This window comes from Clupea harengus, chromosome 4, assembly GCF_900700415.2.
Source record: "Clupea harengus chromosome 4, Ch_v2.0.2, whole genome shotgun sequence".
NCBI classification, from domain to species: Eukaryota; Metazoa; Chordata; class Actinopteri; order Clupeiformes; family Clupeidae; genus Clupea; species Clupea harengus.
In genome coordinates, this window is record NC_045155.1 from 6661323 (window position 1) to 6681384 (window position 20062).

Consider the following 20062-nt stretch of genomic DNA (forward strand, 5'->3'; position numbering starts at 1 on the left):
GTAAGACTGCTCCTAAATATGCAGTCACTCTTTCTTTTCTATGCAAATTTTTCTTCAGTATATGCATCTTATTTTGCATTTTAGTTTCCACTTAACTGAATGATCATGACAAAGCATGTCTATCTGAACACTGCTATTAAAATATGCTTTTTGATTCAAATAAGATATTTAACATTTGCATTTAATAATCTCAACTGCATTTGCATCCTGACGGCTACCGTAGTTTATTGAACTTACACTTCCGTGTGTAGTCTGATCAGCGAGACTCTCTTGGGTGCTCCAATGCCGGTTAAATCCAGCTGAAGTTATCCAGAACTGTGAACAATATTTACAGCAGCTTTTCAAAGCAAGACTCCAGCAATGTTCAATGACCTTAACCTTGATTGTCAGAACACCAGTAGCCAAGTAAACAACATCTCTTAAAATGTAAGCCCAGAGTACAGAAGAAGGGCCTATGGTTAAATATAGACACAACACAAACTATACCTTCAAGTGACAGTGCTCCTAGAATACCTTGCTCCTTTTCACTTGCCATTTTGAATTCTTAGTCAATGTGGAGTATGGAGAAAAGCTTCTGCAATATATGGTCGTGTTATACAAGGTGTAGTTCTTTCCAACATTTTAATTGTGATGCATTGAAAGACACAAAAATGTACAGACTAAAAATCAACACACACAAAATATGTAAAACAAAGCCATGTTTTTATTAGTTGAAGTCAATTAAAAACTATATACAAAAAAAACAAACACTCAACCAACTAAGAACAAGAACTAATGTTTTGGAACAAAATCAGAACACTAAAAGAGAAAACTAATGCGAAAAGCAGCCGCACTCCTAGGGTCTTTCGACAGGCTTCACAGAACATAAAAAAACACATACAAAATAATGTATAGATTTAATTACAAAAAAAAAAAAAAAAAAAACACTACACACAAAATAATAAAGTTTGGCCACCTAATGACTAGAATCCCTTTCAGTGAAAAGGGGCCCACATTCAGAAAGTGAAGCAAAGCCAAGCGCCATCAAATCTCTTGGGTCCCTGAGACAAGGTTCACAAAGGCCTCAGAGTCACATATTTCCTCCAGGAGGCACTGGCACTCTGTGCAGATGTCCTGGCTGTGCCAGCCTCTCATAGCCAAACTGTGCTGGGAACTAGAACCAAGGACCAGAGGCTCCAGAACCAAAGGAACTCTTTGAAGCAGACAGATTAAAGTTCACATTTCTGTTTGGGGATTCAAAACTACAAATGTTCTGTAGTAAGGCACATATGTGCAGACTACCACATGATACAGCATTTTATACACAGCTTACTCCTAGCTCTGCACCGTTTGCTTACCTATGCATGGCATGAGGGGAAAGAGTGTGAAGTGTGTCTGTCAGTCTATGTGTCTGTCAGTCTATGTGTGTGTGTGTGTGCACAAGCACACGCACACACAAACGTGCATGTGTGAGGGAGAAATACACAACACTGTGACTGTGTGCATACAAGAGAAAGAGGGCGAGGAACAGAACCAATCTAAAAGAGAGAGTGAGTGAATGAATGAATGAATGAATGAATGAATGAATGTATGTATGTGTGAGTGCAAGTTTTAGAGCACATATTACTCACTTTGTGCAGTCCCATGATAGGCGCTCCCTCCAGAAATGACTATGGTCTCCCTCAGCACTTCGGCTCAGCACTATCTTCCGGAAGAATGCAATTGGGAGGTCCATGCACCAATTGTAGGGCACTTGCATCTAAGGAAATTGCATTGAAGAATAGTTGAGGAAATAGATAGATGGTAGGATGTGAACAGGAATGGAGATTTATAAAAAAATAAAACCTACTGACCTTTACACAGCAGGAAGGACACACAACCCTAGAAATGTAGTGCAAAGCATTATCGGAGATGAGAAACCATGATATTACTTCGACGGGTCTTATTAGGTATGAGTGTGTTTTTACCTAGTGCATCTGGAGCAGGTGTTATGCCAAGTGAAAAACTGACTTCGCTTAAAGCAACAGGAACACACCTGAGAAAAACACACCCCCCCAAACAGATTGACCACTACAATGAATGACAATTTACATGGTACATTTGTCACTGGGCAGTTTTAACTTGCTCACCTGCCATTTGCCTGGGCTATTCACATAAATAGTCTTCAGTTCCGCGTTCATTTTTGTCTGATGCCTATACATGAACATCGCAATGGTCACAGGAACACTGCCGATGGCACTGTCCCTCCTCTGTAGATGTAAATTCAATTTGAAAATGACTGCCGGGACCTTGTGAGAGACTTACAGGCTAGAGCTCCTCAGAACACACAAACGTGAGACGGCCAATGACGCTGGATTACCGATCGCTTGAGGTCTGGGTAGCTCCCGAGAGACAGGGCACGCCGCTTTGTCCTGGTGATGGTGAGGCCTGAGGTCAGTCGTAAACATGAGATGGACGCAGGTTGGCTGAATTCTAAGGATCAAATCAATTCAAACTTTATGTGTACGGCGCATTTCATACCAGGAGTAACACAATGCGCCTCACAGAACGGATGCCAAAGGAAGTTAGAATAATGCAAGTTTAAAATGGAGAATTAAATCTGTAGTATCTGATTATTAAAAATAATCAGATACTACAGATTTAATTCTCCCTTTTAATCTTGCATTATTCTAACTTACTTCCTTATATATGCATAACAGCACTTACATTCAAACGATTAGGATATGGCTTAAGTTAACAATCAGTTGAAATCTCACCTGTAGAGCTGACATGCTGTAAATGCGCAGCAAGCCCTCGACCATCCTGCATAATGAAGAGCTGAGCTTACATGTCCAACACTTTCACCCTCATTTCAGCTACAGAGACATTATTCAAAAGACATTATACATTTGAAAACAGAAGAACTCTGAACCTGATAATGAAACACCGATGGTGCGATGCACCGTGAGGGAATCTGGTGGGCTGGTGACTCGACCCTATCTGAAAGGACACGGAGGGAGTCGTCAGCACACTGAACAGTGGCACACACACAAATGCTGAACAATGCGAGTGAGTGCTAGGTGAACACATATACCTGGAACGGGGCGCCTTCTCTTGCACGATGCAAAAAGTTCCTGCGGGTCAGTCGTGCGAATCACGTTCATCAGCCGCTCGTGAAGACAAGGCTCCTCCTCAGGCTTCTCCCTCAGCTTCCGCTCCGAAACCTGAGAAACAAGAGGTCAGGCGAGCTAGACTTTTCTCCAAAGAGCCTTTTGGCCAGGCGCCTGATTCAGGAATCTGAATTTCCAATTAAATACTAATTATGGCATACAGGGATGGATTAACGAACAGGCCTACCGGGCCCAGGCCCAGGGGCCCATGAGCTCAGGGGGCCCCTAGGCCAGAGCCTCTGTGTGAAGTCGCTGTTATGTATCTCTTATTTGTGGTTGAAAAAGGTGTATTTTATTCATTTGCTAATGGCTTTAATTGAGTGTACCTGTGCTGTGTTAGAAAAAGCTAGTTTAATGCGACAGTGATCAAGCATGACTTTTTTGGGACTACCAGAGATACCTTATGCTATATATGCCCTCAAAATAGCAAACCTGTCTCTGTCATGGTGTTCATCATTTTTAGGGGGAAATCGTCAGTAGCAATTTATAACAAAATGATATGCTTATCGTACATACACTATAGAAACTATTAAAAAACCGATTCAATTAAATGAATCATTTCTTATTTTCTTTGTTATTTTTGTCATATACAGATATGCAATGATGATTGCTGGGTAATATGTATCTTGTTGTCCAATGTCAAGTCTCTATTTGATCATGTGATGAGACGATATGATATAGCTAGTTTAGGCGCAGAATCTGAAAGTCAAGACCTACAAGCAGGCACAGTAGTCTACACCTGCCGAACGATGCCTTTCAAACATAAAAGTGGTGATGCATGATTTGATTTTTCAATGGACAGGATAGCCAGCCCATTCAGCCTCTCCTGCCCCATGCTGCCCCTCAGGTAGGTCTTAATCAGTTTCAATTTGGAAAAGAATCACTCGGCTGTTGCTCTGTCACATGTAATGTCAAAAACAATAGCAGGGCAGTGCACAGCTCACCGAAGATGGATGTTACAGAGTAAACTTTGACCTGTTTACTTTCCCAATACAATAGCCAAAGTATCTAATTCAACCGTAAAATCCAACACATTGGTTGTGTTTGTGTTTGTGTGTGCGTGTGCGTGTGCGTGCGTGTTTTGCGGGCGCACGCATTTTTTTTTCGCGGAGGGAGGGGGGGCCTTCAACATGTCCAGGCCCAGGGGCCCGTGGTTTCTTAATCCGTCCATGATGGCATAATAAAACACTTTATATTGTTAGCAGAGAATACCGTTTCAATAACATTGTTTTTTGTTCAGAAAAAAAAAAAAATTTACCTTGCCACACCTACTGTACATTGAAATAATTTGTAATCCTTTACTATTATCAACAAAGCTATTGTTCACAGCATTATAAAATTTAGAAAAATGCAATGTTTAAGGCACAAGAACACTTACAGGTCTGAGTTTTGGGCTTGATCGGATGGCTTCTATAATAGTGTCAAATGGATCCATCTTTTTAAAACAGTTTTCTCCTGTCTTGTCAAGCTGTGAGGTAGTACAGAAGACCGAAACCATCGAATGAGATTCTCACACACCACATCACACCACACACACCGTTTCCTCCTGCCTTTCGGTGTTGTAGTACAGAAGGCAGAAACCATGCAATGAGACTGGTGTGGTGTGGTGTGATGTAACACACACATACATAGACACGCACACACACACGCACGCACAGGGCTGGGCAAGTCGCTCACCTGAACCTTGCGTAGAGTGTACTGTTTGCATTCAATATCTTGCTTCAGCTGGTCAAATGGGAACTGCTTTTCTGGAGGGTGGTAAGCACTCGATGGAAATGTCCTCTGAAACGAACTGAGTGTTTTTCCCATTCGCAGCTCTTGTACCACATCATTCCATGCACCGGGCTGCACAAGAGCATTCCCAATAATATGAATTTGAGATGCAGAAAAGCAGGTGTACCATTCATTATCTACTAAATAAGATAATTTGACCTACCTGATTTAAACCACTGTGACTTACCAGTGATGTGTCAGGTTCCAACAATGTTTGAAGACTCTGCAAATTATTTTGAACAACAAATTGTAATGTACAGTACATTTAAAAATGCAAATTAAATTTTAAATATTTTTACCCAAAAAAGGTGTCAGTGATGATGAGTAGGGGTTATACAGAAATACATTAATATTGAAACGTACAAGTGTTTCTCACTAATAAATCATAAGATGCGGTATATCAATCACCGTACAAGCATCCAACGTGCACTGCACTTTACCTTGCTTGAGGACTTATGAATTTGGATGCAGTGGTACAGCTCAATAGACTCAGAGAAAAGTAATGAGCAGACAGTTTTGTAGTGATGTGCTGCCTGAGTAGAGTCACCCAGGCGATCTTCACACACCTACACAGGGGTCCCCAGTCATTTGAAAAGCCAACTGAATAAATACATTTAAAATCCATGGTATGGCTATGTATAACAGTCTGTATTCATTTCACCAAGAACTATTAACTCACTGACTTAAATGCTTACCTGGATGACTTCAACAAGGGTGTATACAGCCTGGATGGACTCATCTGTGAGCGGGTTGACCTTTGCCATCCGGCAGACAAGGTGAGCAAGGGCATCGTGTAGGTCTCGTTCAACGTGATTTTCGAGACCCCAGTCAAGACAGTCGTAAATAAGGCGACCAAGTTGTTCAATTACCTGACAAATTGGGTAAACATGTTAGCAGCAATGTGATGATGCGATACGCTTTGTCAGTCTGTGGCATGATCATTTTCGCGTTACTTTTATTACCTGGTCCTCTCTGCCGAAAACAAAGGCGTCTGTAAAAGAGAAATTGGTGGATTTTTAAATATCTTAGCATATGCCATTCCAACAACACGTTGTCAAAAAGTACCTTTGAGACAAACACTTCCATCGTTGGAGAACAGAATGGCCTCTGGTCCAGGTAAACGAGGGGTGTGTGGTGCCTCGTTGTGGACTACGCTTCCACTTGAGTCGTCCCTTACTAAAAGCGTACACAATTGATAACACAGAGCCCACGCTTGCTCCTCAGTTACCGGGTGTTCGTGCAAATCAAGTATTTCATTCAAGGATATGTGGCAAGTGTTAGGAACACAAACGGAGCTCTCCATTGCTTGAACTTGTGATCACGAATCAACTGTTTGCTAATTAAGAACAGATTTCCCTGTCACTATTGATGACTTGGTCCTATTACCGCTTTTCAGACTACCACCTACGTCATTAGACGTCCAGCTGAGGCGTATTGCTGATGAACTCTGTACGAACCAGGAGATCTACCTATCACATGCTGCTTCCCCCTCCCAACACAGCGTAGTGTGGTTTTCTATTAGCGATTAGTCAGGTCCAGAAATGCGTAGAACAAAGTTGGATAGATAAAAGTGCGTTCTTGCCTTCAGGCTTTATAAAGATGTAGTTACTTTATTTTTATTACATTACTATTTTTATTACATTACTATATCAAGTAACAATATGCAGATATTTTAAGCAAAGCAAGAAAAAAGTTTAAGGAATCAGAAATACATACAGATTTTTATTAATGTCACAAGACACAAAAGTAGAAAATTTAATTCAGATCTGCAACATAATTTTACAATAGACATGATATTTTAATTACCAGGCTTCATGACATGATTAATCCAGCATTAGAAAACGAAAAACAAAACCCATACTCACACACATACACACACACACACACACTCACAAACACACTCTAAATCTAAATAAGACCTCACAAAATACATCAATATCGTTTCTTTTTAAAAACAAATATCTGTACATGGTTACTCTCTCTGTGAAAACATGATTCTGAAGAAACAGCAGATAAAATAAATTCACAGAAGAAGTTAATAATTCATTTCACAGGTGTAGCGTGTCATGATCACTTCGACTTCCTTCGTTTGGCCTGGGTGGGGCTGGCTCCAGTGTTTGTTTCTGATGGAACAAGGAAAATCAAATGTAGGAGATGTTGTAAACCCCTGATAACATGTGAGCAGGTGGTGACAAGTAGGCAGTCCACTGGTCATAAAAGATGTGCAAACAATGGGAAAAAGGATATCCTCACACTATATGCCGTCACAATGTACTGGCAAAGCTGAAGACCTGAAACTTTGTGATAAGTAATAAAATAATACTAGATGTTACAAGTGTGCAGATCAGTCTAGTTTTTCCTCAAGCTTTTTAAGTGTGTTTGCACCTGTAGTCATGCTACAGTTTAAGATGATGACTTGTGCTGGGATGTGCACATCAAGGAAAAGAAGAGGTCTACCTCTTGAGATGTGCAAATGCATTTTTTTTTTTTTTTTTTTTTTAACAAACACACTAAAAAAATATCTGCACCTTTCCCTGTGCTGGAGGATGCCGATCCAGGTCTGGCTGTCCTCTTTCTCTGCCCATTGTCTGCTGCTTCCTCTTCCGTCTCCTTCTCTGCTCGCGAGCTGCGTCGACTGGGGCCCTTCGCCTTCGCCTCAGCAGTGCCCCTAGTGTCCCTGGAAGAGAGGTGCGGAAGGAGGAGGGGGACGTGATGGGCAGATGAAGTCAGAGGCAGAGAGAGAAGTAGGAAGAGCAGAACAGTACGTTATCATCCGTATCGACCTGGGCATTGGGTAATCTTGAATCTCTCTCTCTTTCTCCATTTCAGCTGGTACGGTTTATTATAGGTTTGTCACACCCTGAGGGGACAGAGGCACCATGGCCCCTTTAATTAATCAGAATCTCTCTTGCTGTTTTTCCTCGTCTACCACAGACATCGCGTCCACTGTCTTCTTCAGCTTGTTAGAACAATCGGTCAGCGTTGCCCCTTGCACATGTTTGTGCAGAGCAAGCATGTGTTCAGCACATACATACCTGGGGACTAAGCTGACGGGCGTCTTTCTTTTCTTTGCCCATCTGTTATAGAAGTGGAAAAACAGCGGTAAACTACTTTGTGTCGCTGCACAATGGTTAATGTTTATTTGCCCAACTGAGATGAGGTTTTCAGCACCATCTCACAGGAGATGGGTAGTGTCAGAAAACAAACTTAAGAGTAAAACAAAATATCCTTTTATGTGTTTAAAGCAAACAAAAAGATCTTCAAAATGTAAACAGTGTGAAAGGTTACCTCCCTGATGTCTCCCAAATGACACTTTGTAAAAGCACATACTACTGTAATCATGAGGCAATGCAGTCTTACCCTTGCTCCGCAACAGGAGCGGCTTCTTCTCCTGGAGGCAGAAGAAATCAAATCATCAATTACATTTCTTCTTATACAGTATTCTTAAATGTGATGCATATAACATTAACATGCTTAACAAAAATTGCAGTGATCTTTACCGCTTTTTTCACTTGAGGCCTTTTCCTGCTGGGCAGGTTCAGGTTCACCAGGAGCTGAAAAGACAAGTCGGGTGTTACGGCAATTTAATACAATTTGTGGCACACACTGACAGGGGTGGGAAAATCCTCTTTTTTTTCCTTTTTTTTCAATGAATGCTCCATTTTGTGGAAATTAAAATATGGTGTACTGTATATGGTGTACACCGATTTAATATACTTAAATACATTTTTTTTTAAACTCAGATGTTTTGAAATGTAGGCATTCTTGCTTTGACAAATAATGTAGCCATCTCATGTTTCACTTGCATTGTGAACAATGCATTCTTATTGATCTCGCTATGTGAACATTTCATAATGGATACACGGTCGGTAGCCTATATTCACTTAATGGAAATTCCCTTTTAGTTCCCATCAATGCTTGTTACTGAGCCCACATAAAGACTAAAAAACACATACATTACACTAGAGTACGGTAAGGCTGTAGTGCATTAGGCCTGCTATCTTAAAATTGCTGTAATTTATGCAACGAAGATTCATCTAGTACCACTGCAATACAAATATTAATAATAGGCTACGTTAAGGTAGCAGCTTCAAACACAGTGTATTTTAAACATGAAACTAGATTCACATTTCCCAAAGGAAATACCAGTGCTTAGGCTCAGTTTCCCTCTCTGGCTGCGTGCACAGTGCATGCACCAGCCACTCAAATGATAAACTATGGGCAGCAGCCCCACTTCATCAACGCAGTCCTCCGTAGCTCAATGAAATAATACAATATAATGATATAATATGACAATATCAAATATAAAAACAGAAATTTACCTGAAGCACTTGGTGCCTCTGCCAAAGGTACCACAGTTTTCACTGGCTCTGGCAAGCTGGTCTCCACAGGTGTAGAAGGGGGCTGACCTCCTGCGGGGAGTGCTGGGGTCGAGACAGGGGGAGAACTAACGGTGGGGTTGGTTGGTCCTGGGACGGTAGCAGCGACGCTTGTAGCAGCAACAGTTGACCCCACAGGGGAACTGGAGGGTGGCGGGCTGGCAACAGGGACAGGGAGGGGAGCAGTAGCTGAACTAGGGGAAGGGGCAGGGGTAGGTGTAGTGGGCACAGCAGGCGTAGTGGGCATGGCAGTAAGTGCTGTGTTGGGTGCAGTCGGCACCGGCTCAGGAGCTGGGACTGAAACAGGAGCAACAGGGGCCGGCGGAGAGGAAGTGTTCTGCGGAGAGGAGATGGGCTCAGTAGGAACTGCGGGTGAAGGGGAAGCCTGCGGGGCTGCAACACCTGCATTTGGTGCTATCTGGGCAGCGACTTCTTGTTTCACTGGGGGACTATCAGAGACCATCGTAACGGGAGTGCCAGGTTTGCTCTTAGCTCCTGCAGCTAACGGAGACAAGGGACTCCTTCGGGGGCTGGGTGCAGCACCTGGGCTTGAGCATATGGGGGGAGAGGACAAGGGCTGCTGGAAGGGGGAGGTTGCACTGGGAGATGACGTGGGGCGAGGTGACGCCTGTGCAATAGGACTGGACTTCAAGCCTGATACCTCTGGCGAGCTCTCCTGCTTCGGAGTCCCTGGACTTGACTGCTGGGGGGGTGGATGCACTGTGACAGGGGATGCGTGACTGCTAGGAACCTGCACCTGGACGTGTCCGACCACGGTACGAGCAGGTGGCTGGCCAGTAGCTGACCTCACGGCTGGGGAATGTGCTGCAACAGACACCGTTGACACCGGAGCTGCTGATGTTAGAGTTGCCATGGGAGCAGGCGTCAGCTGTATATTAGCAGACACCTGAATTGGGCCAACCATGGTAACAGGCTGAGAGACCACAGTAGTACTCGAGGGAACAGAGGCTGCCGGTACTTGGAAAAACACAGGGGTTGTTATGAACTGAGCAGGGCGGGTCTGGCCAGGAGTCTGTTGACCAATCTCTGAAGGTCTCGGCATGTTTTTGTTTGGAACTGCGACAACTGTGACTGGGGGCACCTGCGGGGAAGTGCTAGTGGCAGAGCTGATTGGATTAGAGGTGACAAAGACCGTGATCTGATTGGTGGCAATAGCTGTTGAAGGGTTTGGCCTCTGCAAGACTGTTGACATATTATTAGACACAGGCTTAGGGTTGGGATTTGGGTTGGGATTCGGACTGACAGCGGTGTTAGGCTGTGGACTTGGACTAACATTTGAATTGGGACTGGGGCTGAAGGCAGGACTAGGGCTAACGCTAAGGGTAACACTAGGAGGGTGTAAAATGGGACTGCTGCTGGGATTTAGTTTGGGGCTTGGGGTTGAACTAAGCTTAGGCTCACTGGGACCCGATAAAGCCCCACTTTCAGTGCCCTGAGGGGTTCTGGGATTCCGTTGGCTCGCCTGTTCGGCTAGGGAACGAGGGCTTTCCTTCTGTGCAGAATCTACAGTCCCTTGTGGGGCACCCTGTGGTGGCTTCATTGCCATGGACGGTGAGATTGAACTGTCCAACAACTGATTCAGAGATGTTGGGGCATCCCTAAAACCTGGCGAAACATTTGAGCTGAGACCCTGTTGTAGTTCAATCTGAGATTGAAGCTTTTCCTCAGTAGCTGGTTGCTCTGGAACATTCTTGGGCTCCAGAGGTTGTTTTGGCTCCACGGCAGAAACTCGTGGGCTTGCCATTCTCTGAGTCATCTGGTCTCTCGGTGACTGAACTGTTTGTCGTGGTTCACCTGATGGCACTGCCATCTGTCCTTGACTCACATGTTCAGAATTACCAGGGAGACCTTGAAAAGAGTTTTGCATCTGCTGTGCGTCCATGGGCCCAGCTGATGGTACAGAGACAGGGCTTGGTTGCAGTGAAGTGGGACTAACCATAGACTGTGGGGTAACCATTTGCTGTTGGTGTGGAGGGGATGTTAACGCAATCTTGGCCACCTTCTGTCTCCCTGGGCTGGGGGCGGCAGCCTTCCGGTTTGACGCTGGGCTGGATCGTCGGCTATTGCTAGGACTCGCTCGTTTCACTTGACCACCTCCAGATTGTTTGTCTTGTTTCCCCCCTGTACTTGCTGCGTTACCACTTCCTGGGAAAGCTTGCTGACCATTATTATTTCCACCAGTGTTGTTGTTCGGCAGATTCAGACTGGGTGGGGCCTGTCCGATTGCCTTCAAGGTAGTGGGATTGAGACCCTGCTGATCAAATCCCCTGTTCAGGTTGGGCTGCCTGGGAGGCAAAGGGATGTTTATCTTCGGAGGGAAAAGACCGGCAATTGAAGCATTCAAACGTTCAGGGGAAAGGCTGATTTCTGAAGGCTCTGTGCTTGGTGGACGGTTAGAGGGAGTGAGAGGATGGTGGTAAGGCCGGGGGCTTGCTCGGTTGGGCGTTTTGGGGCGAGAGCTCTGAGAGGTGGTAGGGACATTTGGGAAATGGATATTATGCGAGCCTGGCATGGAGCCCTGCTGTGGAGGTGGCTGCTGCTGCTGCTGTTGCTGCTGCTGCTGTGGCGGCTGCTGCTGCTGCTGCTGCTGCGGGCTAGCCCCAGAGTGCTGAGGCACTGGGGGCCCTGGCTTCATCATATTGGGGCCCTGGTTCACAAGTTGCTGGGAGCCATTTCCTGTCTGAAGACCCATCTCTAGAGGAGCTCTTTCCTGCATGTTGTGGGTGCCTGAAACGTCTTCTCCCATACCCTGAGTGCCTTGTCCTTGCCCAGACTCTGGATGTGGCATTCTCCTCGCGGCCCCTGCCATCTGTGGGTTTACCATGAGGGGCACCCCCCTGGCTTTGTCTGGGGAAGGTGGCACGCCTCCATGCCCTTGCAGATTGATCATTACAGGCATGTTGCCCTGTTGGGATACAGGCATTCTCTGAGCTTCAGCAGGATTCATGAGGCCCCTGGGCGGGTGCCCGCCCTGTTGCAGTGGCAGTCTGTTCTTTGCCTGCTCTTGCTGCATTTTGAGCATCATCATCATTTGCTGTTGCTGTTGTTGTTGCTGCTGCTGCTGCTGCTGCTGTTGCTGCTGCTGTTGATGATGCTGTGCCTGTTGCAACTGATGTGGAAGCATCTGCGGCTGTCCTTGAGGAGGCATTGTTCCTGCCTGCCCTGGGGCTAACTGCATACCCTGCATGTGCACCTGCTGTTGTTGCATTTGCTGTTGCTGGATCTGCTGCTGCTGCAGGTGTTGTTGTTGTTGTTGTTGTTGTTGGTGCTGCTGCTGTTGTAACTGCTGTTGTTGAATTTGTTGAATCTGCTGTTGTTGTTGCTGCTGCTGTGGTGGCGGCTGCTGCTGCTGCTGCTGCTGCTGCTGCTGCTGCTGCTGCTGCTGCGGCTGCTGCTGAGCCATGAACTGAAGTGGCATTTGCTGCAAGACCCTTTGGTCCCCTTGTGGACCAGGAAAGCCTAGAGTAAGACATGGAAATAAAAATGGCACTTATTTTAGACCTGTAACACAATATGTAGCACTATTCCTTATAGTTAGATAACTAATACTGATAACTCACATTTCACACAAGCATATCAACATTCATCTTTCTTACCAGCGGGTCTGTTAGCGAAATCAGACATTTTGGGATCCAGTCCCCCTCCTTGGTCAGTACTCATCCCTGGTAACTCGATGTCCTCTAAGCCAGGTGTTGATTCAAGACTAAAGAAGGAGTGTATAATAATAATAATAATAATAATAATAATAAAAACAATAACACAGAACAGAATAATCATTTTGTAAAACTATACCTACTACAATGTAAAACTGCCTTCAGTCACAAGTAACCAAAAAATGACTTCTTACCCAAGGCCTTCTGATAATTGTCCTTCGCCACCTTTGGGTTTCTTCGGTTTGCGAGGGGGTTTCTTCTTCTTAGGTTTATTCTGGTTGGCGCCAACATTCCCAGCTCCTTGCTTCCCACCAAACTGACCAGCAGAAATATCACTCTGTAGCAGGTTGACCAAGAGGGGACTTGTTAGCGTCACGTCCTTGTTAACAGGAAACCCTCCTGCCTGTCCACAAGGACCTCCCATGGGTAACTGTCCAGCAAACTGGGGGTTAAACGGCATCCCGTGTCCTGGGAAGTGACCATTGCCCACCTGTATATGTTGAGGACCTCCCATAATGCTTTGCTGCTGTTGCTGGGTCTGCAGGTCGGGAAGCATTGCCTGTTGGCCCATCTCACCTCCACCTCCACTAGCATCTCCGAGCTGGTGCTGGGCAGCCTGCTGCTGATGCTGAAGCTGTTGCATTACCTGCTGCTGCTGCTGTTGTTGTTTCTGCTGCTGCAACTGTTGTTGTTGTTGCTGATGCTGCAGCTGCTGTTGTTGTTGTTGGACCATGTGATGACCTGGAAGTCGCATTTGTGGTCCATGCATACCCATTGCTTGATTGTTGTTACTGTTCATGGGAATCTGTTGGGTCTGCTGCTGTTGCATCTGCTGATGCTGTTGTGGCAACTGTTGCAGTTGCTGCTGTTGTTGCAACTGTTGCAGTTGCTGCTGTTGTTGTTGCTGTTGTGGCTGCTGAAGTTGTAACTGCTGCTGCTGCTGCAATTGATGTTGCTGCTGCTGCTGCTGTAACTGATGTTGCTGTTGTTGTAATTGTTGCTGCTGTAACTGCTGCTGTTGCATTTGGGCCATTTGCTGCTGCTGCTGCTGCTGCTGCTGTTGTTGTTGTTGGACCATCGGCTGCTGTTGTGGTCCCATCTGAGCCTGGAACTGTGCCAGATTGGGTGATGGACCCCTCATCATCTGCCCTTGCATTACCCCTGGTTGACCTTTCGGGCCAAAGGCCTGTTTGTTTCCCTGCATTTGATTGGCCACCATCTGTTCCATCATAGCATTTTGCTGCTGTTGTTGTTGTTGTTGCTGCTGCTGCTGCTGCTGCAGAAGTAACGCCTGATGTCCCGGGCCTCCCCCAAGCGGACCCTGATTCTGCATCACACCGCCTGGCCCTTGCTGAGGCATCATCTGTTTTGGAGGAGTCATCCCTCTCTGCCCCGGGTTGACTGGCCTTGAGAGGACAGTCTGGCCGCCTCCTTGGGCCTGCACTATTTGCCCTGGGGAGGAGGCCACGGGCAGAGGTTGATGCTGAGACTGCATACCCATCATCTGAGCCTGAAGGTTTTGCTGGGGCTGGCCCATGCTGGTCCCTTGAGTGGCACCTGGAGTCTGACCTGCCATGCCACCGTGATGGCCCATTACACCACCATGAAGGAGGTTGGGCTGCATGTGGTTTTGTGTTGAAACAGATGGTTGTGTCCCTAAAATACCATGAAACGGATACATATCATGAATTTATATGTATAATTTTTATATGTATATATATATATATATATATATATATGCAATGATGAATATATTGATGATGAAATGGCCATATGATGTTGAATGCTTACGAAAAATGTTGCTAACAGTTCAGCTCATCATATAGATACAATGCATGCTTACCTGTGTGTGCCATGCCCTGGGTATTCTGCACCTGGGGGTTGGTACCAACTACAGGTGTCCCAGCAACGCTGGTTGTCACCTGGCCTTGAACAAAGTTTTGATTGCCTGGTACATTAGGAAAGCCCATGGGCATCCGTTTGGGCATACCTGCAACCAAATTAGTCATTGAGTATAGGTGACAAAGCAAGTGACTACGTCTATGGAGCATACCAACTGAGGAACTCAAAAACAGCTAAAGGTAATTATGGTGTCAACCAACATTCTCTTTCAAAAACAATATGACAAACTACAACAAAACTACAAACAGAGAACCAGCCTAGTGTTTTAATTAAATGCACATGTTTCTGTTCTTGTTTTCTTAGTGAACCTTCTGGACTCACAGATATCCCTGTTCTTCTGAATTGCACCCACATTTTTCAATTCACCCCATTAAAAAAAAAAAAACACTATCTACACTCTAACATGCACGTAGTTGGTTCTCTGTAGAAGGTTTTTTGCAAAATCGCAACCCATCAGTTTTTTTTCCAAAGTTTACTTTGATCGTTGCATTTGCATTTATGAGTATTTTATCATTATGCTTGCTTAGCCTCCATCTTGGTGAATCCAATTTACTTTCATAATGGTATTTATTTTGCTGCGAGCGTGCTGCTGACCACATACCTCCCATATTGTTTTGTGGAACCTGTCCATGCTGAGGCATTCCCATGAACCCTTGCTGCATGGGCCCCTGCTGACCCATCACTGCCCTTCCAGGTGAGCCCACACCTTGAGGGAAACCTTGCGGGGTAGTAGGGCGAGGACCAAGCTGACCCTGGCCTTGACCCATCATAGGAGGCGTCCCCGGTGACCCCTGCTGGAATGGAGAGGACGATGACCCCGGTGATTTAGCGGACAGACTTCCCTGTGGAGTAGACGATGGTGGGACAGACGGTGGACCCCTTGGGCCCGGAATGCCTGGTGCTCCTTGGGGCATTTAGGCTGAGGGGCTGCAAACTGGTTGACCCCTGGCTGCTGCTGTTGCTGCAACTGCTGCTGCTGCGCCATGGCGTTGAAAACCTGACCGGCCTGTTGACTCCCAAACGGATAAGGTGGCGGAGGATGGTTCGGTGTCTGGACTGTGGCCAGGGATGGGCGCTGTCCCATCTGAGCCTGTGGTGGCGGTTTCCTCCAGCCGGGTCCCATGGGTCCTTGGGCAGGCGGAGGCTGTAACACCCCAGATGGAAGCTGGTTCCAGCCAGCGGGCACAGGCATTTGACTTGAGGAGTTGAACGGACCGCGAGCACCACCGAGCTGAGCCAGCTGGGCCTGCTGTTGCTGCTGCTGTTGATGCTGCTGCTGCTGCTGCTGCTGTTGTTGCTGCTGCTGCTGCAGGTGCTGGAGAGCGGCTGGGTTTAGCTGGCGGTTAGCCTGCATGGCTTGCATGTGGTGACCCTGAGGGCCCATGGGATTGGGGGGCATATGGGGAGCTTGTGGATGCTGAAGCTGCTGCTGCTGCTGTTGTTGTTGGGCTGCCATACCTGACATCATAGGGTCCATAGCGTCTGTGGTGAAAGAGTCTATGATGAAACACTGATTGAAAAAGTGTTTTTCTCCTTTCCACAATGAATTTAAATACTTTGTCATGCTCTCATATATTTACATGTACACTCACTTCATGCTGTTTGTAACTCAATATATCCGCAAAACTACTGGAATCGGCATATATAATATGTCCATCAATAGATGTATAGAGTATCCACACTACCTGTCTGCGAGGGGGGTCTTTGAGCCCTTGGGTGCATCTGTCCGCTTCCTCCTGGGATTGTTCCTTGGCCTTGACCTGGTGGCACCATTGAAACCTGAGGGTTGTTCATTCGGATGCCTCCTAAAAACGCATGGAACGGAAATTGAACTCAATGTGCATATATGTAACACTGGCACACGCATGCATGCATGCATGCATACATGCCCTCACAGTACACATACATGCCCACACAAACAGACACACACACACACACATACAGTTATATAAAAAGAGAAGCATTTGAGTGGTATTGTACCTGGCCCTTGTTGCATGTGGAACCCCACATCCATCCGCGTCTGCCCAGGTGGCCCAACAGGTCCGTTTACCCTGACATCCTGACCTCGATTCTGTACCAGGCCAACGTTGATTGCACCCTCGCCTGAACAAATAGACGTTTTGTTTTTATTTCCATCTCAGTGACGCAGAAAAGTGTGATTACACAGGAGGAGCAAGGGAAAGAACTAGCAGTGAGAAGGACGACTGTTGCGTTGCCTGTGTCTGGGCCAAAAAATTGCACTTGAACACACCGCAAAGATTACAGCCAATTAGCATGCATGTTTTGCACCAGCGTTTCACACCACTCTCGCTCACCACAGACGGTTTCATTACTTCTAATTGAGAATATGTCTGATAGCCCATGGTATTTTGGTTGTGGAAGAAGAAAGGAAGAGGCAGAGGCGAAAAATAAGAAGAAACCGCACTAAATGGGTGAAATCATGAATACTGCAGCGACTGGCTCAAGGGGCTTTCCTGAACCTATGTCGAGAGCTGGAGATAAATGAAACCTCTGACTTCCTGTTCAGTTCCACATGTTGAAGGAACTTATCAATCCAATTGTCCCGAACTGAACAGCCAATCAGAGTGATCTCCCTCACCGCTGGGTTCCGCCGCCGATTCAATATGCTCAATCAGCCAAAAAGCCGCCAAAAGGGATCCGACTATTGCCAACAGTGCTTGGGACACTGCAAAAACTAGGGCCACAGACGGCCGACATTGGCCGACGGGTGTGTCACTGGCTTTGTTTGTGCAAAGTTATGCTAAAACATTTATTTTCAGTGCTTTTTTGTAACTGGTCAAAAAGATCACAAAAGGCCCTATAATGAACAATTGCTTTTAAATAACATGCCTATGGCTGTATTTCCGCACTGAGAATTGACAGCCCTACCCTCTATCTGCACAGAGAGGATCCCAAGGTCCCGTAACTGCTGTTGATTGTTTTGAGCCAGGAGGCGGAGTCGCTCTGCGGCCTCCCGTGGGATGTTGAAGGTGACTCGTACACTGTTCCATGGTTCAACGCGCTGGGGCTTCAGTCTCTCAGGGCCTTGATAAACACACAGGTGGAAAAAAACGAAACAAACAAGGTGAGAAAGGGTTGGCAGTGATGGTAGAGGAGATCAAAAACACCAAACATGACATTGCAATGAATTATGACATGCACACATTCACTATGCACTTTGATGTCTGTACACTGATTTAGATGTTCAAACCCTTTTCAGCAGATTGCATTTATCTGAATGAAGAGCGCGTACTGTCAAAAACCTGACAATTATGTTAACAAGTCTGTAAAGGATCAGGGGTGGGAAATATCTCTACGCTCAACATACACAAATGAACACATTGAACAAACCTAATTGTATCATGTCTGGGATCCCATTCAAGACACTGTCCAGTTTGTTTTGGAAGTCTTCATCGCCCATGTTTCCCTTGAAGGAAACGAATATGAGAGAATGTCCCTCTCCCCCCATGATGGAGGTCTGTGCAGGGATGCTGGCACTATTACTGCCATCATCTTCTGCGTCTTCCACCCCGGAGTCCTGCTCCGCATTTGTGTCTGTTTTCATGGGTATCCGTCCATTGATAGAGTTCGGACGGGCATGTTTTTTTGTGCCATGACCCCTTCCAGAGAGAGTAGTAGGATGAGGTCTAAAGCCTGTAGCACCTAAAACAAATAAAGGTAATGCATTTGAAATGTGACATCTAGTTACCTGGTGTATGTGTGTGGTCGTTTAATTCTGGAAGGTATGAAACCAAGAGCAACACCTTCAAGTTTGAATGTCGGCCATATGCTTTTGCAGGCTACATAGTTAATCTGACAATGGTCAAAAATAGGACGATCGCCTACTTTCAACCAGTTGGATGTATAGCTAGCTAGCTAACTAAATCCTTTTACTTCCGAATGAACTCATTGATGTTGGCCGGTTATGCTCACACTAGTTTCCCTTTGTCAGTAAAAGCACACATTTATGGGTTGAATAATAAATGTAACGTTAGTTCGGAGCCTCGTAACACTGTACATTTAGTGATCCTAACCATCTATCAATATGTGATGGCGTATCTAGCTACGTATTTTATGTCAGACTGTAAGTGTGAGAGCCTCACAAAATTCGAACGCCATCGATACATGTTTGCATTCTCAGAGAAGCATCGGTAACTAACTGGTCATCTATATAAATTGTAAGGCTACATTCCAATTTCGCTACAAACTCAAATAACGTTAGGTGAACGAATGTTTTAACTTAGCATAGCATGTCGCTAGCTAGATACTTTATCGTTAGCTGGATGGCTAGGTAGCTACGTCGCTAAATGGATGGATGATCTAAACGCTGGGCAAGTTAGCTAGCTAGCTGGTCACCTAAGCAAGCGAAAAATCTGTACAATTCAATAGTAGAAAGCTAGCCGGTTAGTATACGGTTAGACGATTCACACTCCAGTATGTGGGTTACCCACACACAAATGCAAATGCGTTGTATCTCTACTACTGACTAAAGCCAGCCTTCAACTCTTCCAAAGCTAGCTAGCTAACCTTAAGTGGTTTAGCTCCCCAACTGGCTTTCTTGCTAAACAACCATCAAGCTACCGCTAGCTAATGTTTGCTAGCTTGTTACAATACAATAATTATCTTTAAAAGCTGCTTCACATTGCTGTTTAAATCTGCATTAACAGTCGTTATGATGTCCTGCATTGACTTGCGATAAATGGTTCCTTACCGGATCAATCCATTAGGAAATAAATGCAATTGTTAATTCCGTAACAATGTATCGGTCAACTGTAGCGGGTTGCTAACTAAAACGGCTTCCAATCTGACGAGATTTTTTTCCCTTTCCTCTTGCGACGTTCGTAGTAATTCTCGAATGAGTTTACGCAGGAACACATGACAATGTATACTTGCAACGTGTAGTGTGGGCCAACCAAGCCAATATTATATCAGAGAGGATTGAGGACACGGAGGATAGTATTGTAAAATCTTTGATTATATCTACGATTTATACGTATAACCCGACCTACACTATCGTCATCCACGTCTCTTACGTTAACATTTGGGTTATCTGCGTACATCCCCCTCGACGAAGGGGGAGTCGATTGGTAATAGCCGGTTGGAAAAGCAGAATTCGATTCAGGAAATATATTTCGGTGGCTGAACTGTGGTGAGTAACACCAGAGACGATATAATAATGTAATTACTGACCACTTGCTGACGAAGA

At 45.5% G+C, this 20062-nt stretch overlaps 2 protein-coding genes across 2 annotated transcripts; both read right to left on the reverse strand.

The window, feature by feature from the left end:
• Nucleotides 1-685: 685 nt before the first annotated feature.
• Nucleotides 686-6524, reverse strand: zgc:114123 (uncharacterized protein LOC569174 homolog). Its single transcript, XM_042707610.1, is given in 16 exon segments — nt 686-1192; nt 1611-1738; nt 1833-1860; nt 1947-2014; nt 2109-2228; nt 2339-2451; nt 2736-2781; nt 2891-3023; nt 3025-3182; nt 4507-4596; nt 4806-4973; nt 5065-5124; nt 5342-5467; nt 5597-5770; nt 5864-5892; nt 5967-6524. Coding segments are annotated over 16 exon segments (1848 nt in total). The 5' UTR covers nt 6205-6524; the 3' UTR covers nt 686-1023.
• An 86-nt stretch (nt 6525-6610) lies between these two features.
• On the reverse strand, nt 6611-19920 carry ncoa6 (nuclear receptor coactivator 6). Its single transcript, XM_031565488.2, has 15 exons — nt 19568-19920; nt 18208-18519; nt 17746-17901; nt 16837-16959; nt 16542-16661; nt 15625-16338; nt 14798-14944; nt 14246-14523; nt 13601-13894; nt 9224-12533; nt 8402-8455; nt 8262-8292; nt 7937-7978; nt 7430-7578; nt 6611-7024 (listed from the first exon to the last, which is right to left on the reverse strand). Exons 2-15 carry the CDS (start codon nt 18419-18421, stop codon nt 6972-6974), a joined length of 5685 nt encoding a protein of 1894 aa, XP_031421348.1. The 5' UTR covers nt 18422-18519; nt 19568-19920; the 3' UTR covers nt 6611-6971.
• Nucleotides 19921-20062: the final 142 nt, after the last annotated feature.

Excerpts from the sequence above, each read along its gene's own strand:
- ncoa6 (XM_031565488.2), bottom strand. The coding sequence starts at position 18,421 with ATGAAAACAGACACAAATGCGGAGCAGGACTCCGGGGTGGAAGACGCA. Across the intron at positions 17,902-18,207 it reads CCCAGACATGATACAATTAG|GCCCTGAGAGACTGAAGCCC; the intron begins GTTTGTTCAATG and ends GTGTTTATCAAG. Across the intron at positions 16,339-16,541 it reads AAGACCCCCCTCGCAGACAG|ACGCTATGGACCCTATGATG; the intron begins GTAGTGTGGATA and ends CTTTCACCACAG.